This window comes from Eptatretus burgeri, chromosome 13, assembly GCF_056783735.1.
Source record: "Eptatretus burgeri isolate ZD-2024b chromosome 13, Ebu_testis_v1, whole genome shotgun sequence".
NCBI lineage: Eukaryota > Metazoa > Chordata > Myxini > Myxiniformes > Myxinidae > Eptatretus > Eptatretus burgeri.
In genome coordinates this window covers 74,822,727-74,837,744 of record NC_140973.1, presented here as the reverse complement: position 1 = coordinate 74,837,744, position 15,018 = coordinate 74,822,727, and the positions used below count along the sequence as shown (strand labels likewise).

General features: G+C 42.4%; 1 protein-coding gene across 1 annotated transcript in view; it reads left to right on the top strand.

Annotated features, from left to right (window-relative positions):
* Positions 1–15,018, top strand: part of LOC147014799 (spectrin beta chain, non-erythrocytic 1-like) — a 116,195-nt gene that overhangs the window by 32,508 nt on the left and 68,669 nt on the right. The window contains exons 8-12 of the mRNA XM_085853084.1: positions 1,178–1,365; positions 1,759–1,876; positions 11,505–11,663; positions 12,478–12,780; positions 13,050–13,209. Of these exons, the coding sequence (XP_085709210.1) occupies positions 1,178–1,365; positions 1,759–1,876; positions 11,505–11,663; positions 12,478–12,780; positions 13,050–13,209 (928 nt within the window). The remainder of the gene's footprint in view (positions 1–1,177; positions 1,366–1,758; positions 1,877–11,504; positions 11,664–12,477; positions 12,781–13,049; positions 13,210–15,018) is intronic.

Sequence of the window (15,018 nt, the reverse complement as noted above, 5' to 3'; positions counted from 1 at the left end):
ACTGGGTTAAAAAGCGATCTTGGACAAATGATAGAAAATCCTCATCCGCTCTGCCTTTCTTTATCCCTGGTCTCACTCTATCACCTGGAAAATTCAAATTCCCCATAATCAATACTCTTCCTTTATCACATGCCTTTCTGAATTATTCATGTATCCCTCTTTCTTTCTCTTCCCTCACACCAAGCCCTATAAAAGCATCCAAGATACATACAGTACCCAATAACCTTTCTGGTATGGGTATGATAATTCCCCACTTTAATAAAAGTAAAAACCTACGTTGGAGATTGCCATCCCAACTTAGCAGAATTTTCCCGTGCACACTCAAGAGTACAACCAGCACTTTTCAACTTATCTTGTCCAGCGGTTTAGGAGTTCATAAAATACAGAGCATGTATGTAAATTGGCCAATGAGTTTATGATTCTATATGGTTTTCATACAGAGATAATATTATTCGAGAAAAAAAGGTATGGCTTTTAAATGCTTATGACTTCACTCGATAGTAGTTTTGAAGCTTATCATTTTGTACACATTTGAATATGTGGCCATTTTTTCCCCAGGCCATCCCTACATATACTGTAAACCGCTGGGAACTGTAATACACTCTTCCACCAGGAGCGGCGCTACATGATACACATTTACATATAATTTACATGATCTCCCCCCTCACAAACCCCCTCAACTATTAATTTTTAGTGCCCAAGAACCTTCCTGGGCTCACCCCAAATACAACCACCAAATTGCATCTCATTTCATCCAGCAGGTTTAGAAGAGCATCCAAGTCAAATGCATGTGCTTGCACGCGCGCACGCACACACACACACACACACACACACACACACACACACACACACACACACACACACACACACACACACACACACACACACACACACACACACACACACACACACACACACACACACACTTATATTGGATTGCTATATTTTTATTTTGTCTGCTTTTTGCAAGAGTTGGGGCTGTATTTGTTGCAATTTCAGATTTCTTGTTTGACTTGTTCTATTCGCACCTGGACCCAAACATTTTATATTATATATTGTATGATTATTATCATTAACCAAAGGTGGAAGCTATAGAATAGAGGATAAATGGTGTGCAGTTCTTGATGTCAAGGTCCATATGTGAGCTGCAAATGTATTCTTGCTTTCCTCTTGTTAGGTTCTAGACAGCATGATGGAGACGGCACGGCTGATTGTCCAATATGAGTCACTTGGCTCGGATCTCCTGCAATGGATTCAGCAAACCATTTCCATTTTGGACAACCGCACCTTTGCCAACTCGCTGCACGGAGTCCAGCTTCAGCTGCAGGCCTTTAATGCTTACCGCACAGAGGAAAAGCCACCTAAGTAAGCCGCACCAAACCACCGTGTGAAGTCACCACCTTCTGTTGCTATTTTGTTCTTCTCATACATTTGGAGTGCAGTGGAGAGCGTGAATAAAGGAGAGGATGTAGTGGATGTTGGAGGCCCTGCCCATATAATGATGGGTCGAGTGAAATTGTGATCTGTGTATATGTGTAATATCATTAGTATTCATTTGCCGTTTCATTTTACAAATAGCACTGACCCTTTTAAGAAATTACTGACTGTATCAACACTTAGTTAAATGTCCGAGGATGGAATTAGCACCATCTTCAAGAGAATGAAGCAAAAGGACACGGAAAGACCTTTGACTACATTCTGTTGTAACTCATTCTTGTGTTGTTTCCTTTTTCTGGCCGTTGTATTGTCTTTTGGCAGATTTACAGAGAAAGGAAATCTTGAGGTATCGCTTTTCACGATACAGAGCCGTCTTCGTGCCAACAACCAAAAGGCATACCTGCCTTCTGAAGGCCATCTCATCTCAGATGTCAACAAGGTCTTGCTGTCGCGCCAGCTGTCTATGTCCTGCCGAGCTTGCGGCCATGCAGATTGTTTATGAACCCAACTGTTGTGCTTTTAATTTTATGGCAGAATACCTCTTTGACCTTTGCAATCAGGAATGTTTATGTGCATGTGAGGTTCAATTGTTTTCATGTTATTTGTACTGTGTCGTCCAATTGTTTTACTAGCCTCTCACCTTTAACTTCAAAACTCCATGGCGATGGAACCATCGTCGCAGGATAACAAACAACTTTTAATGGCGCACTTATTTTATGACTGTCACAAAGGATGTGAAGAGTTAACATAATACCGAATGGAGGAAAATACCCAGTCTGAAAATAATAGGAGGGAAACATGATCTTCTTTGGTATTCCTTGGTCAAGATTCATGAAAGAATTTAACGACAGTTATTTGCATACAACAATGGAGTGCAAAGCATACCTATAGAGCTGGAGTTCGGAATTGTGTCCCATTATCATATTGCTTATGAAAGTGGACAGAATGGCAAGACATAAACGTGCTTTCAATCTGATCCTGTCAGGTTTTGTGGGATCATGACAGTTTTCTGTGTAAGATATATAGTCGATGGGAGGGTTTGCCAGACGGTCCTTTCGGAGAGACAAGGTGAATGTGTGGAATTTGTCAGGGTTGAAAGACACATTCCAAGTGTTGCACCAACTTCTGATTGAATTGTTGTCTGCAGAGAGGGAAGAGTCTGCTTCCTGCCTGCATTGAAGAATGAGAAATGATATGGCAGAGAGTGGATTCATCAGCAGAGATGGGCAGGATTTTCCAGTGAATCAGAAAGGTTGATGAAGAGGAGGAACAATACTGGGGAAAAGACACTGCTTTGGGGCACTCCAGCCTTGCAGGGAGAGGAGATAAGAGGATCCTGTTAAGAGATGAAGTCAGTGAGGAGGTGACTTGGATGTCATAAGCGGATAATTTTGAGATCAAGGCAGGGTGCCAGACTGTGTCAAATCCTTGAGATATGTCTTAGAGAGACTGCCCTGCTCTCCTGTCTGAGATTGAGGGTTTCCATCCATTGTTGGGAGAGTATTCCAGTTACCTGGTCGTGGTCACTTCTCTTGGTGTTCTGAGAGATCTGCTTCCAAAAAGCGAAGTAATTGTTCTGGATTGGTCTTTGCGACTATAAATTTTATGTTCTCCATTTGTGTCGATTGTTGTTCATATTGAGTTCTCACTCGTGTATTTTTTTCATGCTTATTAGTCCCCTACTGGTTTCACTGGAGGGGACTATAGGTTTGTTCTCCGTCCGTCTATCCGTCTCACCTGTGGTTTTTCAGACTTTTTTTTCCCCCATCGCCTTTAACATATTCAGTTGAAATTTGGTACATGGCTTTATTGTGATAAGTTACAGAAAAAGTTCGAGTTTCACGGTGATTCATCACTTTTTCTGAGTTATGCCCTTTTTAAACTTAGAAAATATCACGTATTATATATGGGTCAGTGTTCAGCTGCCCTGACTATACTCTACTGTTTTACACCCATCCTGACTCTACTCCAATAAAATCATGAACCACCATTGCATAGCCTCAGGCTTTAGGCCTGGGACAAGGGGGCAGTATTGAAGGTGTGGGAAGGATATTTCAAAGAGCTGTTGAACTGGGAAGGAAGCAACGGTGATCTGGAGCTACCATGTTATGTGGAGGGGAAAGTGGAGTTGGTGGAGATCACAGAGGAAGAAGTGTGGACGGCATTGAAAAGGATGACGAAGGGAAGAGCGCCAAGCATTGATGGTGTGTGTAGAGACATGATAATTGCACTGGAAGAAGTCTGAATCAGTCAGACGAAGAGGCTGTTGAATATATGTATGAGAGAGGGTTAAATTCTGGAGGATTGGAGGACAGGGTCAATTGTGTGGATATGGAAGGGGAAGGGCGATGTTCAAGATACAGGGAAGTACAGCGGCATTACACTCCAAAGACATGTAATGAAGCTGCTGGAGAGGATTCTGGATGGGACGATAAGGAAGAGTGTGAAGATGGAGATCGGAGAAGAGCAGCAGGGTTTTTAGAAAAGGTATGGGGACAATGGATGGAATGTTCATGCTGAGACAGCTGGTGTAGAAAATGTTGGAGGTGCAAGGTGAGATGACATTGGGATTTGTGGACTTGAAGAATGCCTATGACACTGTCCTGAGAGAGATGGTGATGTCGACACTGAAGTGGATGGGAGCGCTGAAAGCAGAAGTCAGGTTATTGGAAGGGATGTACAAGGGAATGAAGGGAAGAGTTTTGGTTGGTTCTGGGATGTATGAGGAGTTTAGCGTGAACATTGGTTTGAGGCAGGGAAGTGCTCTCAGCCCACACATGTTTATCATGGTTATGGAGTTGGCAAGCAGGAAGGTGGGCTTGATGAGTAGTATGGGGAGGATGTTGTATGCAGACGATCTGGCTGTTGTGGTGGAGAGTAGGTGGGAGATGCAGGAAGTACTGGGAGAGTGGAAGGAGGCATTTGGGAAGCACGGGTTGAAGATGAGTATGGAAAAGACTGAGGTGAGGGTATGCAAAGTGATTTTTAAAAAACGACAAAAACTTCTCTTATTCTTCTCCTTCCACCACATTCTTCCCATAAATTTAAAGCATTTTAAATAGCAGTTTCTGTATCCCTTTTTGATCACACAAAAATTAGATTTTGCTCCTTTTATCTCAGGTATTGTAACTTCTGATCCCTCAGCCTAATCCTTTTCCCCTCGTCCCTCCAAAAAAAAATACAAACAAGAAAAAGAGCAATCAGAGATTGTAGATCCTCACCAGGATTTGTTTTGTGTGGTGCTTATGTAGTTTTGTGAAGTGTATATTGTGTGGTGTTTGTGTACTGGTGTGTTACGTCATTAATAAGAGATAACAATTTGAACTGCCGCTTTATAACTGCTCGCAGTGATGACCGGGTGCCAAGACGTCCCATTTTGATGCAACCCCGCTTTGATCGGACATCTGATCCTTACCCATGACGTTTTTATTATTATTAGGGTACCCTGTGAGTACAGGGTACCCTATTGTTTTCCTTCTGTTTATTATTATTACGCATTATTAGGGTACCCTGTCAGTACAGGGTACCCTATTGTTTTTCTTCTGTTTATTATTATTTTTCTTTTTCCGCCGGCATTTTGCACCCTTTTTCGCTTTAAAAATCATTTTCTCTGGAACACTAAGTCCGATCGACAGGAAATCTTCACCATAGTATGTATCTTTTTTGATAGCACAATCCCGTTATAATTATGACGTCATTGGTCACGTGGTACGGTCGCCATCTTGAAAAAAGCGATAAACTTTGGACATCTGTATCTCGGAAACCGTGCAATGGAAAAATTTTTCGTTTGATACATTTTACTAAGCTCCCTATGGGGAACACGTGTGATTTTTCGTGACGTCATAGGTGAAGCGATATACCGGTGAAAATTCGTCAAGTAGAACGCCATATAGGAAAAATCTGAAAAATTCTGAGCGTCATCTACACCAAAATTCATCGTCAAAAATGTTTTTTTTGACGTCATTGATGACGTAATTCGGCCGCCATCTTGTTTTTTAGTGTTTTTTAAAAAAAATCTTCTTCTCCAGAACGGCTTTGCAGATTGAGGCGAAACTTTACAGGCACATTCCCCCTGAGGTCCTCTTTCAAGTTTGTTAATTTGTTGTTGATACGTCACATGACTTGGCGGCCATCTTGAAAAAACCTTAAAACCTTCAAACATCTTCTTCTCCAGAAGCGCTGGTCCAATGAAGGCGAGATTTCAGAACTATATTCGTGACATGTATGCGATACAAGTTTGTTAATTTCAAAGTGATAGGTCACATGGTTTGGCCGCCATGTTGGATTTAAGAAAAATATTAAATAATGTTTTCTCTGGTATTTCACAAGCCATCAAAGCGAAAATTTGCAAGTGCCTTCCTCGCTCAAGTCTGCATACATGGTAAAAAAATTTTACCTCAGAAGTCACATGGTTTGGCGGCCATCTTGGTTAGAAAAATAGACCTTATCCGATTTTCACGAAACTTCACACACTTGTTCGGGTCGACGATGGAAAGCAGAATTTAAATTTATGATATCATAGGTCACAAGGTTCGGCAGCCATCTTGGATTGAAAATGAATAAATTTTAAAATTCTTCTTCTCCAGAAGGGCAAGACGGATGAAGACGAAACTTCACACATATATTCCCCATGAGGTCCTTTCTCAAGTTTGTTAATTTGTTCTTGATCGGTCACATGGTTTGGCGGCCATCTTGAAAAAACCCGAAAACCTTCAAACATCTTCTTCTCCAGAAGCGTTGGCCCAATAAAGGGGAGATTTCAGAACTATATTCGGGACAGGAAGGCGATATAAGTTTGTTAATTTCGAATTGATAAGTCACATGGTTTGGCCGCCATCTTGGATTTAAGAAAAATATTAAATAATGTTTTCTCTGGAACCGATTAACCAAACGAATCGAAAATTTGTAATTATCATCTCGCAGGCAGTATGCACGCTTGGTAAAAATTATGATGTCACACGTCACATGGTTTGGCGGCCATCTTGGATTGAAAAACGCACCTTTACCGATTAACACGAAACTTCACGTGCGTGTTCCAATACCCAGTTGGAAGCAGAATATAAATTTCTGATGTCATAGGTCTCATGGTTCGTCAGCCATCTTGGATTGAAAAACAATATCTTCAAACATCTTTTTCTCTGAAACGGCTGAACAGATCCATGCGAAACTCCACCACTATGACCGCCTCTCCATGACGAATAAAAACTTCTCACCCTCTTTTGAGGTACGACGCAACGTTTGGCAGCCATAGTGGATTGAAGGAAAAATATTAATTAATGTTTACTCTGGAACTACTGCATCAATAAATGTGAAGCATCACCTTTATGGTGGAACGCTCATGCGGAATGAGGGTTTGAAATTTCAACGGGATCGGGCCCAGGGTTTGGCAGCCATGTTGGTTTTAAGAAAAATATTAAATAATGTTTTCTCTGGAACTGCTTAACCTGGAGAAGCGAAAATTTGCACTTATAGTCTCCCATCGTGTTTGCACATGTGGTGAAAATTATGACATCACAAGTCACATGGTTTGGCCGCCATCTTGGATTGAAGGATAAATATTAATTAATGTTTACTCTGGAACGGCTGCCTCTATATATGAGAAACTTCAAATTTATAATTCAGGTGACATGCGAAACAAAAGTTTAAAATTTCAACCTGATCGGTCCCGCGGTTTGGGAGCCAGAATTATTTAATTACTTGAATCTGGAAGCCAGTTCTAACGAAATTGAATGCTTTGTGCTGCCCGGTTCGCAACTCGTCTGTTCCACGCCCTCTCGAAGCAGGCCTGTGTTTGTATCACCATTAAATAATGTTTTCTCTGGCACCGCTTATCCTGTCAATGCAAAACTTTGCGACTCTGATTTAAGTCTCATGTTGTATCAGTTGTGTCAAAGGCACTTCTGGGTACCCGGTCATCACTGCCAGCAATTATAAAGTGGCAGTTCTAGTTATTATTATTATTATTATTATTATTATTATTCATTATTCAATTGAATTTAGAATGGGATTAAAATAAATGTAATTAAAATCAAATGGAAGTCCAAATGGGTACCGTCCTGCGTTGGAGTAATCATAAGGAACCCAATCAAGCAAAAAGCAAAGATTAAATCATCAGGAGGAACCTGGATAGGATTCACATTTCAGCTGCTACTCCTCAACCCTCAAAGCCATCCAGGAACAGCCAAGTGAGCCTTATGCAAAAAAACAAAAACAACCCAGATCAAAACAAAAATTAAATAATTCTGGCTGCCAGACCATGTATCTGATCAAGTTGAAATTTAAAACTTGTCTTCACCAGCACTACTAGATCATAATTGTGAAGTTTCACATTTATTGATTTAGTGGTTCCAAAGAAGACATTATTTAATATTTTATTAAATCCAATGTGGCTGCCAAACCATTTGACCTATCAATTATTCCTTGACAAACTTGGACACCCAAGGCTTGAGGAACATTTTGTGTGATGTTTCCCCTCGATCTGTCCTACCGTTCTGGAGAAGGATTTAAAAAAAAAATTGTTTTAGGGTAATTGCAATATGGCTGCCAAACCATGTGACCTATGACATCATGTGTGTGAACGTTTAGTTCCTCATGGATAGGCGGTCATACGTGTAAAGTTTTTCGCCTCAATCTGTTTGGCACTTCAAAGCATATTTTTGAAAGTTTTTTTTTTTTAAAGCAATGTGGCTGCCAAATCACATGACCGATGGCATCATCAATTTCTTTTCTGTGGACCATTTTATCTCGAGACGGCCTTCAAAAACTTTCATACTCATCGGATGTAGCGTTCTACATATGTAGTTTTGACGTCATAATGAAGGCACCTATGCCGTCATAAAACATCACACTTATTCCCCATGAGGAGTACTGGCCATGTGCCAAGTTTCCATTTTGTCCTTGGTGTGATTTCAGAGATACATAGGTGCAAAGTTTTTCTGTTTTTCCAACATGGCTGCCACAGCACATAACTTATGATGTCATAATTATCATGATAACATTCTACATGAGTCGTCGCATCTATGATTAAAATTTTGTCTCAATCCGACAAACGGTTGCGGAGAAAAACACTAAAGATCTGTGCGGACAAACAAACAGAGACAAACAGACAAACAAACAAACGGACCAAAATACAACACCCTCTCCTCTGGTAAGGGTAACAAGAAAAATATTCTTCTTCATTCCGAAATAATACAAACAACCCAAAACAACAACATCAGCAAAAACCAAACTCAATCTGCTGTGCACCATTACTCCTTCATTCCTCAGTCCTTTTTCATTTCAATATCCCCAAACTGAATATAACATTTCTTCCTTTACACGTTTGTCTGTGTGTTTGTTTATCCATTCTAGTTTAAAAGCTTGTTCAATCCAGTTTGTCTGTGTGTTTGTTGTACTATCCTCCAAACAGTAACAATTTTTAAACTTGTCTCCCTCTAAAACCTGGTGGTCTGTCTCTGAAATATTCTCCCCCTCCATTCCTTCTCTCAAATGGCCCCACAGCTGGCTGCTCGTGAGAAGGCTGAATGCCTCGACTCAGTGTTTATTTCCAAATCCTGTATCCCCAACACCTCGCTCTCTGTTCCCACTCATCCCAGTCACACCCAACTGTTCCTGGACTCTGTATATTTTTCTCCTGAGAAGGTAGAGAAGTTTCTGGCAACTCTCGACTCTGATTCTGCAACTGGACCGGATGGCATCAGCTCACACGTCCTAAAAACCTGCTCTTTCTTTCTTTCTCTCTGCCCTTTTCACCCTGTCATTTACCAGAGGTTATATTCCATCAACATGGAAATCAGCCAATATCACTGCATTACATTGAGATAAAATCATTCCTGTTCTCCAATAACCTCATCCCAGATAATCAATTTGGATTCAGACCTGGCCACTCTACTTTAGACATTCTCCTTCGACTCTCCCAACAATGGATGGAGGCCCTCAATATCAGTCATGAGATCAGGGCCATCTCTCAAAACATTTCTCGAGCTTTCAAAACAATCTGGCATCCCGCCTTGCTCTCCAAACTCACTGCCTATTGCCTCCAAGGCCAACTCCACTCTTGGGTTATTAACTTCCTCCACTCTCGTAGCCAACGTGTGCCTCTCACCGGAATCTTTTCATCTTCTCTCCTTGTCGAGCCTGGAGTACCCCAAGGTAGTGTTGATGTTCTACGCCCCATCCTATTTCTAATCTGCATCAACGATCTCACCGACTCTGGAAAATCCTCTTTATCTCTTTGATGATAACTGCACCCTCTGCCGTAACATCCCCCATCCTTCAGATAGATAGGCGGTAGCCTCTTCTCTCTCTTCAGACCTTTACAAATCGCAAACTGATCAAACAGTTGGATTCTGTCTTTTAATCCTAAGAAATCCTACACACTTACTCTCTTTCTCCGAAAGGGTCGAATGGCAAACCCTCCCTTCTACTTTCTGAACAGCCCTCTCAAACAAATTCAGTGCCTCTCTCAGCCATGATCTTTCATGGGCAAACCACATTTCAAAGTTGGCCTCCAAAGTTAGTCACCAACTGGGCATCCTTCAGCGTAAAAAGTTCTTCTTCGGAATACCTGAACTCCTGGCCACCTATAAGGCTTTCATCTGCAGCTTGATAGAATATTACTCTCCCCCATGGGCTGATGCCACTGCCTCATCTCATACCTTGCTCAGATTGACACCTTGGAAACAAAGGCCTTCAAGATTATTGCAATCCCCCACACTGAAGCTGAGTTTATCACTTTCTTATCACAGAGAGGTCGATGGTCTCTGTCTTCTTCCCCCTCCTTTCTGGTCTTGCACCCTCTGCCCTCTTCACGCTTTGGACACCCCCCCCCCCCATGTTTCTGCGTGGCCATGTGATCCACCAGCAACCCCTTTCTCATGAAACTCCCACAATCCAGAATCACTGCTCACCTCCTCCACTCATTTGTTCCTCTTTTCTTTCTACCTCTGACACCAACTTCCACATTCTCTTCAATCTCACCTTCCCTCTTCAAGGTGACTGTTCATCACCATCTTAAATCATCCCCCATCCAAACCCATGATATTTTCACCCCATGCATCTGATCCACCCCATGCATTCTCCCCGACCCCATCCTTAACCTCACATCCCTCTTTATTTTCTTCCTTTTATTTTCTCCCTCTGCCCTGCTGTTGGTGTTTCCCCTTTCTCCTGCTGTTCCTTTTGCTATGTTGTGTCCTGATCTGTTCTGTGTTCTAGCTCTTCCACGAGCCTTCACTGTGTATACAAAAATAAAAAGTGGAAGCAGCATGTCCAGGGTAGAATGACCGGGTCTGAAACCGAACTGATGATCTCAGATCAGTCCGTTGGAGAAAAGCAAAGATTTGGAAGCCAGCTCATCGGCCTGTAGTTAAGTGGATCCGTTTTTGTACCATATTTATGTATTGCAGTGATAATAGATACAAGCCCAGAGAATGATCAAGTGAACATAGCAGAAAGAGTAAGAGCAAGAGCAAGAGAGTATGTTTTAAGGACAAATGCACTGATGCCGTCTGGGCCTGTCATAGAATCAGAGCCGAGGTTTGCCAGAAACATCGCCACCTTCTCAAGTGGGAAAGACACAGTGACCAAGAGCAGTTGGGTATGAGAGCATAGGGTATATGTAGGGAGTGAGGGGTTGGGTACACAAGATTTGGAAGCAAACACAGAATTGAGACATTCAGCCTTCTCCCGAGTAGGGTCAGCATTTGTGCCATTTGAAAACATGGGTAGTATACACCAGAGACAGATTTGAAAAGGCACCACCAGGTCTCTGAAGAAGGAGACGGGTTTAAGAGTTGAGCCTTGAGGTTGGCCAGATATTGTTTTCTTTGCCTTCGAAATGGAAAAGACAATGTCCAGGGAGAGATACCGAGGAATCGGGAACATCCTTTGGGAGGAAGGATTCTGTTCGAAAAATAATGCCATGTTTACCATGGCATTCTTGCATGATATTTCTACATAACACTGTCTTCTTATCCCCCATATGGCTGAAAGACCATTTCTGCTAGCTATCGGCTCTAGTCACCAACTGCATTTTTCTCAACCCCACATCTTGGGATGACATACAGGCCTGGGAGCGACTTGAGAAGGCCGAACATGAGAGAGAGCTGGCATTGCGGCTGGAGCTCATCCGGCAGGAGAAGCTTGAGCAACTGGCTCAGCGATTTGAGCGGAAGGCAGCACTCCGTGAGACCTGGCTCTCTGACAACCAGCAACTTGTGCTGCAGGTGAAAACTAAGCTCGGCTGATGCAATTCATGCTGTGTCCAACGGTGCATCGTGACTGGGTGCTCGCTCCCTATTATGCCGTGGATTGTGCAATGGTAGTGCACTTTCCTTTTTGGTGTTAGTTTGGGTTTGATTCTCGGGCCAACTATAAATTGTTGGATTGATGCTTCACAGGCATGGTGTTTTACCAATGAGTGTGCCATTTCTCAGATGGTTGTTTAGCTGGGTATCTCGTTAGTTGGCGGACATTTAAAGATTCCATTGTGTTTTCCAAAGAGGAGTAAGTGACGTATTACTGGCACACTGCCCAAATTCCTGCCCGGACCAACTGCATCTGTGGAACAACCACAACCCTGAGAAAAATGGTATAAAACTGCGGACTGAACTCAGAAATGGTTCCCGGTCCAATATTCATATGAACGAAAATGTCAAACCAATATCTCCACACAATCATATACACACTACACAGATATCGGTTGCAATTACAATTATATGATGCCCAAGATGCAACACTGTTGTTGCTCTGCTTACTATACAACGACAACCTCGAGAACAAACAATGTAGCATAGTTATGTAATAAAGTTATCATTGAGTTATCTGTGAAACGATGCAGGTTTCAGGTTGTTTGGGGCCTATTCCACGTCATGTGTGTGACACGTTACATGTGAGATCGGAGTAGCACAGCTTGTTTAAAATGGTGAGATAAAATGATGATGCTACTATGGTAGCATTAATGGCACGGTGAAAATCTAAAAAAAATTCTTCCTTTACAGCAAAGAACACCAATAACTGCAACTTTGTTCTCCACCACAGGACAATTTTGGCTTTGACCTACCAGCTGTTGAGGCAGCAACGAAAAAGCATGAGGCAATTGAAACAGATAATGCAGCCTATGAGGAGCGTATCCAGGTGGTGGTTGATGTGGCAGCAGAGTTAGAGAGCGGTGGATACCACGAGGCCCCTCGCGTTGTTGCCCGTCGTGACAACATTGTCGCGCTGTGGGCCTACCTACAAAGCTTACTTCAGGCGAGGCGAGGCCGTCTCCGCTCCACGCTTGCCTTGCAGCGCCTCTTTCAAGAGATGCTGCACCTTCTTGAGTGGATGGAGGAGCTGAAGGTGAGCGTTACCATAAACAAGAGCAGCAGCATATCAATAGCACTATCTTTTACAGGAGAAACTGGAGCAGTGGCTGAAACTCATAAAACAGAAGAAAAATAATCAAAGTGAAAATACATCTCACCCACTCCTCTGGTGACTCGTCACAATTGGCACTCACTGCAATGACTCCATCAGTAGTATGCTGAATCACTTCATTTTATTCTTGAAGTTCAGGTAGGCCAGATGATATTCAGTCAATTATTATTATTTTTTTTTTATCCCTGTAGGCAGGTTTGCTGACCACTGATATGGGAAAGCACTTGCAAGGTGTGGAGGATCTTCTGCAACGGCTGTCGCTTCTGGAGAGTGATCTAGCGGCAGTAGGAAACCGTGTGCAGGCTGCTTCTGCAGCGGCGCAACCGTTCATGCAGTCCACTGATGAGCAAGGTACCTCAGCACCCATCCATGACACAACTTTGCAGGAGGATGACATCCAACCAAGATATACCACGACTTGTGATTACTTTTTCTGGAATAGAGCTTTAACAAAAACCTTTTTGGAGAAACAACTTGAGAAAACGGGATTGACTTGGGTTGAACATCAGATCAGGTTTCAGATCAACATATTATTAATCCACATGAATTCCCTCCTTCCTCCTTTGTGTGTAGTAGTAGCATCAATAGCATCATTGCGAGTAGCAACATTGGTTGGGGGCACGGTTGTGCCGCTGATGCATTTCCCCTGTTACCAATACACTGGTATTCATTTTGCCGACCTTGGAAGGATGACAGGTTGAGTCAACCCTACCCGGTATTAATTCAACAGCTCAACAGGGGCTTGAACTCAAGACCCTAGGATCTTAAGCCAAGCACCTTAACTGTTAAGTCAACACCAGGAAAAAAAAACACATTGATCCACATCAATGATCGATCACTATACCTTTCTCTTGCATGAATAATTGTTCAACACTTTCTAGAGATGTCTGTAGTGGTAAACAGGGTGTTCGAGTAAACCTGACAGGTGTTGCTATACTAATCGCAAGAACCAGTACTGGCCAAGCTACCTCCATTTTTGGTGCTTTGATTTCCTTATAATGTATCTCTACTGAAGTATTTCCATCCATAATTATGTCTCTTTAGAGATTACCCAATGGCATTATGCAACATGTTCCAGCTTTTCAGTATTGAAGTGATGAGTAAAAATGATTAATCTTAGTAGATTTTAATCACCATTATTATTATTTATATTATTATATACATAGCAGGGACCCAGAGAACATTAATGCAATGTAAAATTTACTCTTCAAGTCCTTAACTCTCCCCCCCTCCCACCCCACTTCAAAACTGCAAGTCCTCACCTTCCACCTCCTTACCCCAAATCCTCCCCCTCCTGACCCAAAATCCCTCCTAAAAATCAATCCCCTCCCCACTTCAGCCTTCAAACCCTCTCTCAATCCCTGCCCCACCACAACTCCCCAACCCTCCCCCCCAAAGCCTCTACCTACCCTCCCAACTCTGTCCCATTTTTGCTCTCCCCCTCCCTACCAACACCAACTCTGTCCACTTCTCCTCACCCTCCTCCAACTCGTATAAGCAAATGGGCATTCCTGCATTGAAACAGCAGAATATATACTCACAGTACTCATTGAAACAGCAAAAAAACAGCAGAGTACTCACAGTACCCTGAGATATGCGAAACCCTGTGAAATTGCAACTCTCAAGTGAACCTGAGCAGGCTAATTGTGCCAATAAATGACTCAAAGCCAATTATATTCTTCCTGATGCATATATACACATCGTTAAAAAGAAATAATGACATGTTTTATTTCACAATGTCACGACATTCCTGGAAGTCTCTGGACAAAGACCTTTTTAATGACAAGGGATTTATGCTCCCCGGTCTAGTCATTTAAGAGGAAATAGTCGGAAATAATAGCAAGAACCTGAGTAACCTCCATGATCAAAGCCCTGCTTGAGAGAATGCCACATAGTTATTTGGGTGGTGCATAGACAACAGACTCCTGCCTCAATCGCTAAGGCCTATTTTCACAAGGCCCATGGTTCCATTTGGCTCAAAATCCTTTTAACTGTCGCTTTGGTAATTTTACAATGAAGGGAAAACTTGTAGGAAGGGCATGGCGATTGGGAATATGATAGCTCCGAAGATGTCTTTGGCTTCGCTTGGCATTAAGCACCAACATGGAGGCTGCATGGTTATTTAGGTTGAGATTGTGGGTGGAGTCATGTGAACTGTCC